The sequence below is a fragment of the Necator americanus genome, chromosome V (assembly GCF_031761385.1).
Source record: "Necator americanus strain Aroian chromosome V, whole genome shotgun sequence".
NCBI classification, from domain to species: Eukaryota; Metazoa; Nematoda; class Chromadorea; order Rhabditida; family Ancylostomatidae; genus Necator; species Necator americanus.
In genome coordinates this window covers 30,246,622-30,263,404 of record NC_087375.1, presented here as the reverse complement: position 1 = coordinate 30,263,404, position 16,783 = coordinate 30,246,622, and the positions used below count along the sequence as shown (strand labels likewise).

Genomic DNA, 16,783 nt, shown 5'->3' with positions numbered 1-16,783 from the left:
TCGACGATTATAGTGATTATCGACTGCGGGAACCGTCAGCCAAAAAGGATTGGAGAAAATTTAGTTGGGGAGGGGGCACTCGATGGCACCCTTGTTTCTGGACCCTCTTACTTCTTTTGTTTTAATAACTTTAGTTTACATGTCGGAGATCCTCTAACACTAATGCTTAGGTCTCAGGTTTCACTCAGTGGCACCCTTATTTCTGGAGGTAAATAACTGATTTAGTTACATACCTCCAGAAATGAGGGTGCCATTGAGTGCCCTTCCTAACTACACTTCAGTTACGGTAATTAGTAATCACCAAAAGCTAGGACCGAAAGTGCAGCGCCGCAAATTCAGCCGAGACCTTGAGGACAAGCTGTGTCGTCTCGGACGGTGGCGGCCTTGCTCGACTCGGAGCGTATTCTCGTGTTGGAGCGCGTTGTCGTAGGTGCAGGAATTGTTGCAGCATACGACTACGCGAAGAAATTGCCGGATTTGCGCTTTCCGTCGACACGATCAGACCAGAGTGCTGCAGCTTGAAAGTTCGCTTCGTTGTTCCTATGCTATATGTTACGATGATTAATTCGTTCAGCTATACACAAAACTTTGAAAGCCCGCTTTTCTACAGTATTCTAACGTATTTATTGTTTAAGCAGCGTTGGTTAGTTGATCTTTTCCTATCGTTCTTTGTTCAGCTGATACTCTCCATATGCAGTAAAAATATAGTAAGGAAATTTGTGCAAGTCGCATCCGAGAAAAGTACCGTGAGAAAACATGCGGTTTTTCTATTTCATTTCTCTTTCCCTTTGCGAAGGATATGGCTAACGTTCACTTCTATCAAAGACGTTTTTTCTAAGTTCTTAAAAAAGGTTTTCAGGTAGTCTTCCAAGTTGTACGTAAATTTATGTTAGAAACACAAGAAGAATGTCTGAAGAATGGGTAAGCGGAACATATTTTCAATCTTACATTTATTCCTTTAGCTGCGTCATATACTTTGTAGATGACGACTCTTCATAGATTTTGTCTTTATAATGCATTATTGTCACCTAGAAATGCAGATCATTCGAAAAACTAAAAAGCATGTTGTATGAACTGTTTCTAAACAAAACGCATGGTGGAAAGTGTGCTTTATAGATGTTCGAAAGAATATCTAATTTTCGTCAACATTTTCCATCTTCTATCTACTGTGTATGTCTATTTGACTTACTCAAAATTAAGATTCAAGGGTATGGTCCAAGTAGCGGCTACAAGGCTGGGAGTTGGTGAAAAGTACTTTCCTGGACAGCTACCTGGAGAAAAAGTTGAAAATATTGGTTAGTTCCACTTTTCTTCACACAATTTATTTCTAAGGATCAGTTATCTGTTATCCAGTTCTACAAATACAGTTCACATGTAGGATCAAATCAATAGTTAGACTGTCGGATCGCTGTTAAGCAAGTCTTTTCACTTCATGTGTGGAGATTTTGATAGTGAATTGTTTTTTGAGCATCTACACAATGATCTTTGGCTTTGAGCAATTCTACTCACTTCTGAATCCGCTTCATTTTCTTTGCTTTCATGATCACAATGCACAATCTAGTTGGAGCACGAAACCTGTGGATTTTTGAGGTGTTGCGATTTCGTTTGATAACATCATTTTTCTCCAGACAAAAATATTGGCTACTTGTCCCCCATCGGTAAAATAACGGGTCGAGTTCTGTTGACTAGGTATCGACTAAGGTTTGAAGGTAGCGATGAGGTAAGTGCAGTTCAAAAAACTCGCAAAAACAACGAAACTTCTAAACGTATCGAAACCTGCTTCAGATATGCCAATTTGATGTTCCATTAGGGTTCATTTCAAAGGTAGAAAAAGTGGGACACTCAACAGTTAGCCGAGGTGAACATGCGTACGGGATTCTTATTTCATGTAAGGTAAGGAGGTTTATGCTTGTATGAGAATTGTCGATGTGAGTAACTTCAGTACACCTAGAGCGACTTTTTAAGGATATGCGACATCTTCGGTTCACCTGCCAGCCTGCTACTCATAGCAGGAGGCCGCTTTTTGATGCTTTGCTTCGATACGCATTTCCTGTGACTAACAAACTGGTAATACACTTATTGTACTTGTAAAGGATTGAGGGGAGGTGTGTGTGTGCTGTAGTCACTGGTTCACGACTGTCCGCTACAATAACAAACAACATGAGTATTTACTAGAAGAAAAGGTAGTAATATATGCGTTTATATCACAATGAAAATGTGAATGAATACAGCTAAAATGAATGATGAAAAAGACGAGATGAATGGGAATAAGCTCTCTTTAATACAGTTCGCACCTCTGCTCTAAATCTGAGGATATTTCTGTGCGTGCTACAAATCTGCCTACTAACTATGTTTCAGATGCAGAAATAAGAATAAACAATAATAAACTAAAAATAATTGCAGTATTTATAAATTAATAATAATTAATTAATTGATAGAAATAAGCGATTAAAACAGTTGTTTCCGTGGTGTGTTCTTGAACTTTTAGGGTTGTCTTCTGCTTGTTTCGCAGTTCATGAATCATGTAAGGTGAAATGATATAGTATTTTGGACTTATCACAATCATATCGTAGAAGATGAAGCTAGCTTTTCCGAATTTGCTGCGCTGCAGTAGTCGTTAAGGGTTCATATAAGTAAAGGCTTGCTTTTCCAGCCGTTATATGCATTTTTGTACGCTCAAGCACTGCGAGAATCATCTCCTGTTACTGGATCTAAAACAGTGGTAGACGGTTGGACCATCTACGACGCTAAGATGGAGCTGAAAAGAATGGGTGTTCCGAATGAGCAATGGGTGATCACTCAACTGAACTACAACTATGATTTTGCGGACACGTATCCACGAGTGGTTAGGATTTTACGGGTCAATCTTTCATCTTTAGGAGAAGTTCCTAATTGAATATTTAGCTCTCTATACCTGCTACGGTAGAAGCGAGAGGTCGTGAATTCATCGAACGAGTTGGCGAACACAGGAGTCGTCAGCGCATCCCGGTATGAGCTCGTAATTGTCTGCTCATATAAAGTTTGCAATAATTTTATTTAGGTTCTGAGCTGGTTGCATCCAGAAACACAGGCATCAATAACTCGTTGTTCCCAACCATTGTCAGGGATGACCAATAGGAGGTGTCCCGATGACGAGTGGTATGAATTTGTAGTCGGGTCAAAACAACATGAATCACGAGTGTAGTTGCGGTGCATTTGCGTACGCGCTCGAAACGGCGCGATAAAGGCAGCGGTTGGAACCTAGTTGGGAATGCAACTGCAAACTGCAGCGAGGGTGGTACCAGAAAGGTTCTCACCACGCTCTTAGCCGCTACGCTCCACCGAAGCGCTTTGAGGGAAGCTGCGTACGCAATTGCGTACGTGCTTCTTGTCATTTTAACTCTACGAGAGAATGAGTATTTTCAAGCTTTTATTCGACAGTTCGCTCTCTGTTTAAATCGTAAACTTTTCACATTTAATTCATTTTAGGTTTTTGAAGCAAATTGTGTCCGCAAATGCGCATACCCATCAGCTGCTGATATTCGATGCTCGCCCAATCGTTAATGCCAAGGTGAATCTATTTGATTGGTTACAAAATGAATAATAATGGAATGAACTGAAAAAATACCCCGTGAATTAAGGATAAGATGTTTTTTAATAATTGGTTTAGGGGCGGGTGTAGTGTAGCGGTTAGAGGTTCCGCTCCCTGCACGATCGATCGGTGGTTCGAATCCCCCCTAGTGCTCACCAAGCCTTTCATCCCTCCGGGGTCGATAAATTGGTACCAGACTTGTCTGGGTAGATAAAAAACACTGACTTGACACATCGGCTAGCCACCGCAAGTCATTGTGTAGGCCAGATACACGTTCGTAAGCCTCAAACGATTCTGAACTGAAGTGAACGTGGGGGCGCATCCCAAGCGGATTGATTAACGCCAGAAACTTTATCCTTTTTATCCTTTAATTGGTTTAGCAAAACATGATTTGAGTGGGTTTAAACGACCAAAGCTCCTCTTCTACGTCACTCCGAAATAATACATGAATAAATGTACAGGTCATTCTGAAACAATACATGAATGTCCAGCACATAAATGAATACAAAACTTTAATACTTAGGCCAAATCTAGTACCGAATTTTATTTATTTATTTATTTCTTGTTCTAGCTTTTCTTTTCGATTTACTCTTCGGAGAGACTTTAGTAGTTGTGATATTTTTTCATTTCTGGTACTTTTTGCTGTATCCATTTATCTACCCGTTTTTTTGAAGCTTCAGGGTTATTTTCAGGTGAATAAAGCCAAAGGAGGTGGTTATGAAGAGTCATACGATCAGTGTCATCTCCTTTTTCTCAACATTCACAACATCCATGTAGTTCGAGAATCGTCAGTTTCATTCTTCTGCCGTGATCAGATTTCTATTTTATTTTATTTTTTTCAGGCTACGAAAGTTGAAGGACTGTTTGTTCCCCCGTGTTGATGAAAAGAACTATCTAAAACTGGTAGACGAGTCGAAATGGCTTACTCACATACAGTCTATCATTGAGGGTGCTGTCCAAATTGTTTCTGAGGTTGAACGAAATCGGAATTCTGTACTTGTGCATTGCTCGGATGGCTGGGATCGTACTGCTCAGGTACTTGTATCATTCATCAGTCAGGATTATCTTGTAGTGGAAAATAGCACCCCTCTGTTCCATTACATATTTATACCCTTTGATTACTGTGGGTTTACTTACTGGTACAAGGATGTGCTTCGATAGTGCATTCCAACAAAGTCACTGACCACAATCTCTTTTTTTCAAGCCATATTTTCAGTTGACCTCTCTTGCCATGATCCAACTTGATCCATACTATCGCACAATCAAAGGCTTTGCAGTACTGATCGAAAAAGAATGGTGTAGTTTTGGTCACAAATTCGCGCACAGAGTCGGTATGTAAAGGCGTTTATATGTTTTCGACCGATTTCGATTTGTCCTGACGTTCTTCTTTCTTTGTTTCAGGACATGGAGAAGACAAGCCATCGGACGGCGAAAGATCACCGGTTTTCGTGCAGTTCATTGACTGTGTATGGCAACTTATGAATCAGGTTTGTAGCCCTGATTCAGTGCATCTGTTGACACGAGGCAATCGAATTGTTTAGCTCAATTTTTCTAGTACGAGTGTCATTTCGAATTCAACTCTTTCCTTTTAACCACGATTTTGGATGAACTGTATGCATGCAAGTACGGTACATTCTTGTTCAACAGTGAAAAACAACGGATGGACAACGTGAGTTCTCAATGTAACCGAGCCTATCACTTGTGCATTATCTACTGCTGCTTTTAGAAATGCATGAAAGAAACAGTATCGCTTTGGACTTATGTAATAGAGAATAAGAAAATGTTTATGAATCCTTTGTATCATGCAGGTAAGTTATCGATAAATTTTATCTCTGCAGCTCTTGCGATAACTTTTAAGCATCTCCATTTGTTCCTTCTTTCAGGAGAGCAACGAACTGTTCTCATAATGAACTCCTCTATGACTGTTCTGGAAATATGGAAAGAATACTACGCAAGATACAATCCCTACGTAATAGCGCCAGGTTCCCTTGTGAGTTACTTTCTAATAATGTATCGAATTACTGGTACTAATGAACAATTGATATGCTTAAAGGCATCACCCCACAAATCTGTGGTGGTACGGATTTCAGATGGAGTATTCGTATATGGGATAGTAGATTATGGAGAGGGGAGTGATTCCGTCCATTTCTTCCAAATTGCCGTAAAAAACGGCCTGGAAGTTGCGCACAGGGCTGGTGCGCTCCAATGGAACTCCTTGTAGAAAGTAGTGCGCCGGAACGCTCGAAGCAGTATCTTCCGGGTCGTTTTCCATGGCAATTAGGAAGAAATGAACGGAATCACCCTCCTCCCCATAATCTACGACCCTGTTTACATACTCCATCGGAAATCCGTACCACTCCAGATTCGTGTGATGATGCCTTTAAACATTACAGTGCCTTGGTTGTTGAACTGGTTGGTTTGAGAAATTCTCATTACTCCCAGGATCGAAGCATTCCTGTGCTTGGTATTTCTTAATCCTACAAAATGAATAAATGTCTTGCCGTTGTACAAGGCAAATCGCTACCTCTGCACAACGGGATGCATTAAATTCTTTACACGCAGACGTAACGAAGATAACGGTAATGTAATTTAATGTCTGCTGCAACTACGAAGTTGCAAAGAAGCTGCAAAAAATTTATTTTCGGAAAGATGGCTAGTTGAATAGCGAATTTAGAGGAAGTAGAAAATTAGTCTATGTTGGTCCAGGTGTTGAACAGCTTAAAATATCTTCCAAATTTTCCTTTTCTCCAAAATAGGGTTCGGGGTGTTGATTGCAAGTTTTTTTTTAAAGTCATTCTTCCACAGAAACGTACCACTTGTTTTCGTGATCCAAGTATTAATTGCGCTTTCTTCCGTATTTGAAGTGGCAGTTGTTCAGAAGAGCTGTCAGTTTTCTTTATCTCAGCTTAGGTCTTAGAGTCAGCGTATCTCGAAACGATGTTATAATAAGATAAAAAAGATATAAGATGTTATAATCTCTCATCGACAAAACAGGTTCGGAGTGTTGATTGCAAGTTTGAGCTTGTGTACGCTCAATTGCCCTTGCTCGTCCTGGAAAACGGCTCACGGACACGTCGCACATACGACGGTGGCTCGTTATAAGCTATCGTAGAAGTTTTTCCATGCGTTTTTCAAACGATTTCACATATGGGAAGCCTTATCAACCTTTTCATGTATTTCTTTCTTATTCCCCTCCTTGCCCAAGTATTTTTTCACCATCGAGTGTAGACGCATCTATTTTATATTAGTGTATGTGCGATGTAGGGCGAGTATAGGGTAGCGGTCAGAAGTTCCGCTGCTTGCAAGATTGATCGGAGGTTCGAATCCGCCCTAACCCTCACCAAGTTTTTCATCCTTCGCCAGACACTTTTTTCTACACTTTTTATCTGCAATACTAAGTCGCGAGTTAATGGATATAAAAGTTTTCCCCGATGCCCACATTTATCGTAGAATATGCTCGTTGAACTGCATTGAATACACTTCATCTGCAATTACTGCTTGTGCTCACATCAACAATTTTTTTAAGGTGTTTTGTATTATTTCAGGCTGCTAAACGTTGCGCAATTGAACGCACCTGTGGCAAAAGAGCACTGATCGAGGAGCTGGTGAATATGGCACAAGTGTAATCATTATAGCTGCCGAAAATTGGTGAATCTCATTAGCTTTTAGTGCATTTGACGATTTCCTGTCTTCTACATTTTGTTACTTATCATTTTTTGACCATTTGTTGATGGTTTTCCTGTGCAGATTTCCCGTTTAATCCTTACATCTAGTCTTCGAAAGACGAGGCTTTCCATCAACAAGAATATGAGGAATTAATACAAATTATTGACACTGCTATATATTTATTAAGATCCATGTGATTTGCTGATTTGTTCTATTGCATTTAGTCGTTTGCATTCACATTGGTGCGGGTTGTTGTTGTTGAGAGGAGAGCGAGAAATCAGAAGAATAAAAGTCAAAAAATAATTGAAATCGCTAGTGTTTCTAGCCACTGACGCATTCAGGCGATTCTTGAAAGACCCACATTCTTTATAGGTGGGGCAGATATATTCAGATTTTGTCACATGAATTTAAATAGGAGGCTCCATAAATAATCCGGTTTACTTTTATTGTCCGCTCCTTACATACCGTATTATATTCCTTGCACTTCCGTTGTATTATCTTTCTTAAAATAAACTTCTAGAGCTGAGTATGCTGCTCCTCATTTTGGTCCCAGTTTTGAAAGGGAACTTTGGGACTGAACCTCTCAAAGTTTGCTCTATTCTCTCTGTGTACACAAAGAACTATGTTATTTATGTGCTAGACCAGTAATCCAAGCATAGATAATAATCCCTGCTTATTTGGTGATTGGTATATCCTCTCTTCTGTTTGGTACTTGGTTTTTTCTTGGTTCACGTGTATCACATCTGATCCTTTGGGTTGCACTGCGAATTGTTCACTACGTGATGAGTCATAGCATCGGTGATTTATTTTCTTCTCAAGATTTGTATTTTAAGTGAACACCAAATAAATGCAAAGTGCTGAAATAGCGTGTCTGCGAAATTGTTACGGCTAGTCGAACATCCTTCGGAAAAATGGCTCCCATGGCTGTTGTAATGAATTTTTCTTTTGAAAAGAGAAATCTTGGAGCCATACAGAGATGTGCTTTCTTACCGACGTTTGTTGTTTTTCTCATCCAAATAATCGTTAATTCATGATTAATGAAGAATATTCACATGGGATTATAGAGGAGTTGAACTGGTAAAACATCTTCATTAGGTTCCAGACATGTGTATGATTCATGTGAAGCATGTGGCTTGCTGTTATGAATTCTGTGAAATAATTTATCTTAAGAATAATAAAAAAGAAAGAAAGAATATCTTAAGAAGTTTGTGACACTTAAGAAGTCATTTTGATCCACTATTACATATTGTACTTGTATTCGAAATGACGTTTTTATTTCGAATCTGAAGAAACCATACCAATTTCAATTGTGAAAGATTCCTGAGAAGAAAGCTTCCTATGAAGTCGATGCTGAGAACTAAACATGTGAAAATGTTTTAACAAACGTAGTGCTATTATTGTAATATTTCCTGAAGCAGTTTTGCGATGATAGGACCAGAGCTGGAAGGTATACTCGGGTCAAATCTGCTCTGCCATCACACCGCCTACACCGCAATTGCAGAGAACTTCAGTTCGATTCGGCTCGACTGTATCAACACAAACTTGAAGTAGCGAATGCGAACAATAATTCCCAGTAATAATAATAATGATAACAACAATAAAATAAAATAAATAATAATAATAACCCAATAATAATTCCCAATAATAATGCGAACAATAATGAATTAGAAGCTAGCTCATCATTTATTTGCAGCGCTCACCTTCAAAGAAGTTAGAACTTGTTGCATGTACCATCGTACATAATGGAACTTACGTGTGTTAAGTATGCCACAGAAATGCAGAGGGGCAAAAGTTCATTACTTTAGTTCTGCAGCTTCAAGAATGAGTAGGCAAATGGAGGCATAGAACGATCGTGGAGGACGAGATCAATGATTCCGAGTCAGTCAACAGCATTCGTTTCCCACACTCATTTCTTTGATTGTAGATCAAGATTTTTGCAAAACTTCTAGGGATTTCAATAAATCACAGAGCTCTTTCCTTCAAAATAAAGCCAGGAAGCGAGCTAGTTTCTGGAGTAAGAGATATTCTGGAGTAGATAAGCACGACTTTTACCTAGTGCACTCGAACTAGAAACTTCAAAAATGCAGCGAGTATCATTGATGGAAGCTATAGTAGGGTCAAGAACGACATGAAGCACGAACAGTTGCGAAAGTGGCTGCGCTTGAAGCGACGCGGGTGGAGCGTGGCGGTTTGGATCGTGTGAGGATCCTCGCTACCATCACCCATCTCTGCAGTTCGCCAAGGTCCCACCTCGGCCCCAACCGCTGTCTCTGCCGCACCGCTCCGAGCGCAGCCGCTTGCGCAACCGTCCGTGATTCACGCGTTTTGACCCTACGATAAAGCTAGTGATTGGAACGGAGAGGAGAGCAAGTGGAATTTGTCCCACCCCTCTCCCCTCCCCCTCCCAAAAGGAGAAGAAAACTGAAATAGGCAGTTAACGGTACTTGAGTCAGTGGGTGCTTTGATTCCAACTGTGCCCTCGTACTGTTTAGAAGTATTCTTATAATGGGGTCAGGAGGTCACCGTTTATGAGAATGAGCAAGACCTCGTATGGGAATTACTCAAGCTGTAGCGAGTCCTGACTCTATTTCTCTTTTAATTTCATTTCATACGGTCATAGGAATAAAAGTTTCAATAGTATTATTTTTTAAAATCGCGAATGATTTGAGTGTTATGAAAGTTTTTTTTTTTACTTTTCAATTCTTGTCGCTAAATAACTGGAATGGGTCGGAGGCAAGGAGGACTACCGACATCGGTTCGGTTCTCTTGCTTTCTTTTTCATTGTAGCTTTATCATATTACTGTGGTCGTACATTTTCCTTAGTTTGTCGTGGTTACAAAGGTTGGCCATACGCAAACATTTTCTCCAAGGCGTGGGATAATCTACGTCGAGGTTCTTCCTCAAGGAAACGCTTATCCTACTCAGTTTTCTTTTCACTTCTGGATTTGAAGAAAGCTGGTCATCTATACCAATGGTACTGCTTAATTTTAAGTATTTGTCTATTTTGCTACAGTTCAATATGATTTTCCTTTCACTCTTCTGATTGGTGTAAAGTGTCCAATTGTTGTTTATGAGGTGCTCTGGAATAAATGGAGTGTTTGGGACTTGATGAATCCTTCTACCTTTTAGAATTCGGCCTACGGTGTCTTTTGCGACCTGCAAATTCGTTCAATGTCTGGATAAACTTGTTTTGCTTTTTTATTTCCATCACCAATATAAATCAAAAAGTTCCCCAAGCTTAAAACGACAAATCTAAAAATTGGCTTCGATAAAAAATTCAATAAAAGCGGAATTCTAATGATCTCTGATTTTTCTGATGAGAATGGTGGTTATCTCGTAATCCAGATTAACACTAATAACAAGTAATAAACTTTGGAACAATTTAATCGCACAAAATTTACAAGAAAAAGAACAACTTGAATATTTAAGAAAAGAGCAGAAGTAATTTGCTCGACACTGAATAAGTAAGCAAGTAAGTAAACAAATATAAACAACAAATCAATCTTAAAGTCCCATTGGCATGTAGCTAAATTCATCGAAATGGTTCACATGTAGTGCGTCCATTTCTCCAGTCGTTTCTGAAGATAGTAGTTATAAACAGTTTTCATCGCATTTTACGCATTAAAGGCATCACTCCACGAATCTGAGGTGATACGGATTTCAGGTGGAGTATTCGTATACGAATAGTAGATTATGGGGATGGGGTGATTCTGTTCATTTCTTCCTAATTCCTGTAGAAAACGGCCCGTAAAATACGGCTTCGAGCGTTCCGGCGCACTATTTTCTACAAGGAGTTCGATTGGAGCGCGCCAGCCCTGTGCGGCGCCGCATCTTCCGGGCCGTTTTTTTAAGGCAATTAGGAAGAAATGGACGGAAGGTAATGAGGAAGGTTTCTTCTTCTCACCATTTTGAAGCTGAATGGCCACAATTTCGTCCGGTAACCCAGGCGCAGCTTCGCTCACGTTATAGTTCCTATGTAGCCATTCCTTTAAAAAAATGTTTTTTTTTTCTCTAAATGAAACAATATAACGAATGCAAATAAATAATAAATAAAAAACCATGAAACTCTATCAGGTTAGGAATAGTGAGCTGGATTTTCGCTGGAAAACTAGAAAATACCAAATATCTAAGATTTGATCGCCTTTGTATCAGTGATAAATTATGAGAAGGCAAGGTGATGGTGACAAGAAGGGAGAATCGCCGTGCAAATTCTTTTAAACCGCTTCGAAGACAATGAAAAACACGTTTCGAACTCAAAATGATTAACGGTGTTTGGAGTTTTTGCTTCATCAACATATACTGTAGAAAATACAATAGAAAGGTACAACCTGTTAGTGTAAGATCCACCTCAAACCGTTTCCACAACACATCGAACATTTCTCTATGCGCTACAAAAATATGAGGAACTATGTTTGAAAAGCAATATTTTAGTGCATTTTAATGAAAAAAGAATTGAAAGGACGTTTTCAGACTCATAAAAGCATAGAAGCAAGGAAAAATCAATTGCCGATTCTCAGGATTTTTCCCTTGTCGTTTTCTTTTGATCGTTATCTTCTTAGGAAATGCTCCAAGAGTAGTAGCAAAGCAGGCAAGCATGTCCTTTGACGATGATTTCATATTGCTATGGTCTTGACAAGCTTTGTAGTAGGTTTTCTTGGATCTTGTACTTTTCCATGTGGAATTATGTTTTGTTATGAGAAAAATGTTAATTTAGACTGATTCAGCCACATTGTGTCCCTTTTTGCATCTACCTAAATCCGAGTTGTGTCAAATAAGAGATTTTATTTAGATAAGAGCGAGCGTTTTGATTCACGCAAGTTTTTTTCGCCATTAAGAAACGAAAAGGTCTTATGCGGTAAAGAAATGGGTTGACACATATCGGGAAACGTATTTTGCATAAGTGAGGTAAAAAGCAGAAGAAGTATGCGTTGACATTGAAAAAGAAAGGTTTTCGGAGAAAAATAGAGGTCCCTGGGAAAACTATCCACTAAGAGCGATAACCTAGGTTAAAGTCGCTTTATCTGATTCAAAAATTTGACTAATGAGAAGGGTTTAAGCGAGAATCTAAAGAAATAAATGTTGAGTCGTCAGTCGTCGTCGTTTTGAGTCGTTATCTTTTAGTTTTTTATTACCTAACTACAACGACCAAAGCCTCACCAAATATGGGACTCTGTCTTTGAACACAATATCTCCTTCTGCATTTCCTGGGAATGCAAGTGGATGTCCAACTGTTTCAGAAATGTTCATGCCCTTCCTGTACATCCATAGCATGGAAATTGTTCGTGGCAGCGATAAAGAATGCTGAGGACCTCCACCAATCGCCGAAAATGCAAGTTTGATCTGTAGAAACGAGAATTATCCGCTTGAAAATGAAGGATCTGTTCACAGTGAAATGTTATTGGAGATGAGGAGGTAATCATGAGTAATATTGAAAGTGATTGACATTTGGGGTCGCTACCAAAACTCTGCAGGCGGGTGACCGCCAAAGGTCTTCGATAGCACACAAACTTTCTCTTGTTAACGGACTCGTTCCTTTTGTCCTTACCCATATTGAACGCACATCACTACCTCTCGGTAGAAAAATTCTAACGATTATTGTATTTCTTCTTCCGAATTCCGATTCTAAACAACAACGAGGAGACGTTAGCATAAACTGTTGTGTTTCCTTTTTTTTATTACACTTCATCTCTATGAGAATATTTCTAGTTTCTTCCCTATGCAAACACTGGATCGAGACATGCAAAAGGAATGTGATGGGTACGGGGGCGAAGTAAAATACGTCTCTTTCTAAGTGAGAAGTAGTAATATTTGGAGATCACTCTTCGACATCTAGTTTCTTTTTTTAATCCGTGCACGGTATCTGTATAATGAGTCGTTCCATTTGAAAAATTGTTCTTCGGCCAGTCGTTTTTAGCCCGTCATCACACGTCGACGAGTCCATTCTTGATAAATATTATCTACAAGGAAATGGTCAAACTCATTATCTGTCGATGACGAGATCGCCATCGGCAGTGACACCAAGCGTACAACGAAGGCCATAGAAATGCTTTAGCAGAGGTGATTTTTTTTCTATCTGAGGTGAAATCCTCATGTATGAACTGTCATACTGATACTGCGTCTACAAAAATCAAACGCAAACGAAGTATTTGGGTAAAGCAGTGGAATTCACAAGTCGCAAGCGTTTCTTAGCTAGTATTTCGTGTGAATGATTGCTGCGGTACACTTATATGGACGATTCATAATGCTAATACTAACGCTAGGAATCATGATGTCACCTGTTTCGTTTTGTTGTTGAAGACGACAGCTGGAAGAAGACGGACGAGTTTATCTTTTTCACCATTGCGCATATACATGCTGAGCATGTTGTTCAGGAAGAAATCATTTGTAGTTCTGATCTTGGATCCAAAACTGGAACCATTATATTTTTTAAAGGAAAACTACTTCTCGCAGAAGTATGTAACAAGCAGGAACTTTTATTTCGATGATTTACATGGGATTTTTTTCCCTGCTTTTGATAAATACTCCTTTTACCATTGTAGATTGATCAGGAAATGTTGTCATGTCATCAAAAATGTTGGAATGTCATCAAATAGTTTAGGCGGTTAAAAAGAATATTCTATTTACCAGTGGCCGTGATGGAATCCTCATTTACGTTTGGAGGCTCACGTTTAACAAGCGAAGCCAAAGAAAGTGACCGCAAAAGTAGAACTAAATTTGCAATCGGGTAACAGTGAAAATCATTTAAGGAACTTGGATTATGTCTGCGGCTGCTGATTCCACGTTCCCTTCACGAAATTTTGAAAAAAGATGTTCGCTGATGTGTGTCTATTCATATCAAAGTAAATGCAAAAGTTTCTTAGTAAACTCTGTCTAAGATAGGAAAAAGTTTGCTTTAGTATCCGAGGAGGCAAAATTCGCGTATAATTTTGCACATGCACTGCAGACAGAACTAGTGATTTCAACCGGAAGAAACACGTGAGAATGATATTCAAGAATTCAAGACAATCAAGAAGAATCTATAGTAGAGGCACTCGTTTTCATCTAACTTCCTGACCAAGTGCTATGCTCGACCTAAATCGCCCAAAAAGTCAAGTGACGAGTCTATTCGCTATTTGTCTTAGCACGATATACTGGCCGGATACTTGCACAGTACTGTCTACAGTGGTGACATGACTCGTGGAGCACTAACATTTTGCACTATATATCATGTCCACAGGAAGAAAATTTCCTGTGGACAATGAAAGTGACTTTTTTGACCAAATCACTGAGAAGGCTATTAGATCGCCGTGCTCAATGAGTTCTGAGTGTTTCACGCAGGAGGTGGAAAAGACCGCCTAGCCGGAAACAAGGTTGTGGAATGGAGTGAAAGCGCAGTTGCAGTTGAAGACATTCAGTGTCGATGCACCGCTAAGGTTGGACGTCATGATGTAAAATAAGGATCTGTTCTGTTGGGTCATAATGCAGATCGAAAAGTCTGAGTAGATCTATGTTCAAAGACAACACATCTCAACGAATATAGGAGCAAACGCATTAGAGAACAATGTCAGCTCGCCGATTAATCAAGATAATTAAGAGTTGTCTAATATTTATGACTCTTCGCGATGTCATATTTTATAAAATCGAGAAAGATATGTTTATATTTACATCTTTTACAATCCCTGCATTACACGAAGTTGTACAATTAACCGAAAATTCACCTTGATCACCTTGATCTTCGAAATGGTCGAGCGGGCGCCAGTAATTCTTGTAATTCTTCCATTTGTTCCGATCGCGTGCCAGAGTAGCTCAGTGGCTCCTCTTTTCGCGTGGGACACGAAGAGCATCATAACTTTCTTTGAAGGACATCGTGAAGAAATCTGACCATCTGGTCGGCGGTCTTCCTGTAGTGCGCTTAATATCGCGGAGAAACCAGTCGCTCACGGCTCTGGTCCAACGGTTGTCGTTAAAACGCATCACATGTCCGACATTATTCTACTTTCCTTGGCAAACGCGACGGCGTCTCTAATCTCGATCGGTGACACAGGAGATAACTTCGAATCCCGTCCCTCACTTGCGTGAAACGGGATACTCCTAGCATCACTCTCTCAATTGCGCGTTCAATGACGCTCACCGCGTTTTCTTCCTGCTTGCAAAATGCCCAGCTTCCCGAAGCATAGGTCAAAGCAGGAAGTACGGTGGTATTGAAGAGGTGAGCTTGGAGCTGGGTGTTCCTGGTCTTCTTCACTACATCCTCGATGCTCTTGTACGCTCCCCAAACCGCTCGTCTCCTCCTGTCCAGCTCGGGGGTCAGGTCGCTTTTCATGTTCAATTTCCGACCCAGATAAACGTAGCTGGTGGATTCGGATATGTTCGTTCCGTTGATCGTGAATAGGGCATCCGAGACCCATCCGTTCCGCATGAACGTCTTCTTTTGTAGACCGATGCATCCACATATTTCGTCGAAATCGGTCAGCATTCGTTCTGCTTGGCTGATGTTAGGTGTTATCAGTACGATTTCATCAGCAAAGCGCAAATGGTGTAGCTGCCGACCATCAACCTTCACTCCCATGTCGTCCCATTTCAACTTTCGCATTGCGTTCTCGAGGGTGGCTGTGAATATTTTGGGTGAAATTGTATCACCCTGTCGGACCCCCTCTTCACGTCAATGATGATGTTCTTGTAGAATGGCGAAATTCCGGTCGTGAAGTTACTGTACAACTCTCGAAGTACCTTTATGAACTGAGTAGGGACGCCTTGGTTGTCCAAGGCTTCCTCGACTGCTTCCGTCTCTACTGAGTCGAAGGCCTTCTTCAGGTCGATGAAGGTGAGACAGAGCGGCATCTTGTACTCTCGTGATACCTCGATGAGCTTCGAAACAGTGTGGATGTGGTTAATCCTGCTGAATCCTTTTCGAAACCCTGCTTGCTCGCATTGCTGTCCTTCATCCAAGACTTTTTCAATCCTATTAAGGATCACTCTTGTGAAGAGCTTATAGGTGACGGACTAAGTAAGTGAGTAAGCAGATTGGACGATAGTTGCCGATGTCATGTGGATCTCCCTTTTTATACAACAACACACGGTCTTGCTGATCTTCCACAGAGATCAAAGAAAAAGTCGTACATGATTTCCTCCATTTCCCTTCTCGATGCAATGGTTGTTCCCTCTGGGTTCCGGAGAGCAGTCATCCTCGTCTTGCGACTGGCGAAGTCTCTGCGGGCATAGCGGATGCTTCTCCTCGCCTCTGCAGCTTCAGCCAGCACTTCTGCTCTTCCCTCTTTAAGGTCTTCCTTTATCGCCTTTCTGCAAAGCCTTGCGAGCTCGGACGTGAGTTCTGGTTCCCTGCGGCTTGTACTGCTCCATGCTGGCGTGTCAGCTCAAGAGTTTCAAGATACAGGTGTCTCTTCGTGGTTTTAAATCTCTCAGCCTTCTTCGTGCAGTCGTGAAGGTGTTCAACGAGCCAGTCATATTCCTCGTCGATATTGTCCATTGCGGAATCTTCCCAAAAGCCGGCTAGCGTAGCGAATAGATCCCAGTTAATGATATTAGGTTGATGCATAATTATGGAAC

At 40.4% G+C, this 16,783-nt stretch overlaps 3 protein-coding genes across 5 annotated transcripts in view; 1 reads left to right on the top strand and 2 right to left on the bottom strand.

Annotated features, from left to right (window-relative positions):
- Nucleotides 1-906: 906 nt before the first annotated feature.
- RB195_015678 (uncharacterized protein) lies at nucleotides 907-7,344 on the top strand (the record flags this gene model as incomplete). Of its 2 annotated transcripts, XM_064206496.1 has the most annotated exons (19): nucleotides 907-921; nucleotides 1,208-1,295; nucleotides 1,629-1,720; nucleotides 1,786-1,893; nucleotides 1,966-2,067; nucleotides 2,654-2,845; nucleotides 2,905-2,988; nucleotides 3,041-3,138; nucleotides 3,469-3,550; nucleotides 4,264-4,358; nucleotides 4,414-4,606; nucleotides 4,788-4,902; nucleotides 4,973-5,058; nucleotides 5,127-5,240; nucleotides 5,298-5,379; nucleotides 5,455-5,561; nucleotides 7,117-7,176; nucleotides 7,207-7,219; nucleotides 7,319-7,344. In XM_064206496.1, 19 exons carry the CDS (start codon nucleotides 907-909, stop codon nucleotides 7,342-7,344), a joined length of 1,752 nt encoding a protein of 583 aa, XP_064062376.1. The 2 variants fall into 2 exon arrangements, with proteins under 2 accessions (XP_064062376.1, XP_064062377.1); XM_064206495.1 differs by lacking the exons at nucleotides 7,207-7,219; nucleotides 7,319-7,344 and having other exon boundaries at nucleotides 7,117-7,197.
- A 3,397-nt stretch (nucleotides 7,345-10,741) lies between these two features.
- The window catches only part of RB195_015673 (uncharacterized protein), a gene marked incomplete at both ends in the record, with an annotated part of 36,423 nt that continues 30,381 nt past the window's right edge, over nucleotides 10,742-16,783 (bottom strand). The window contains 4 exons of one of the 2 annotated variants that reach the window (XM_064206488.1): nucleotides 10,742-10,815; nucleotides 11,142-11,223; nucleotides 12,395-12,577; nucleotides 13,513-13,645. In XM_064206488.1, the coding sequence (XP_064062371.1) occupies nucleotides 10,742-10,815; nucleotides 11,142-11,223; nucleotides 12,395-12,577; nucleotides 13,513-13,645 (472 nt within the window). Of the gene's footprint in view, nucleotides 10,816-11,141; nucleotides 11,224-12,394; nucleotides 12,578-13,512; nucleotides 13,646-16,783 lie in introns of those variants that run through there. The other variant, XM_064206490.1, reaches the window with a different exon arrangement.
- RB195_015677 (uncharacterized protein) lies at nucleotides 15,204-16,772 on the bottom strand (the record flags this gene model as incomplete). The annotated part of the gene is made up of 4 exons (XM_064206494.1): nucleotides 15,204-15,857; nucleotides 15,947-16,178; nucleotides 16,295-16,516; nucleotides 16,609-16,772. 4 exons carry the CDS (start codon nucleotides 16,770-16,772, stop codon nucleotides 15,204-15,206), a joined length of 1,272 nt encoding a protein of 423 aa, XP_064062374.1.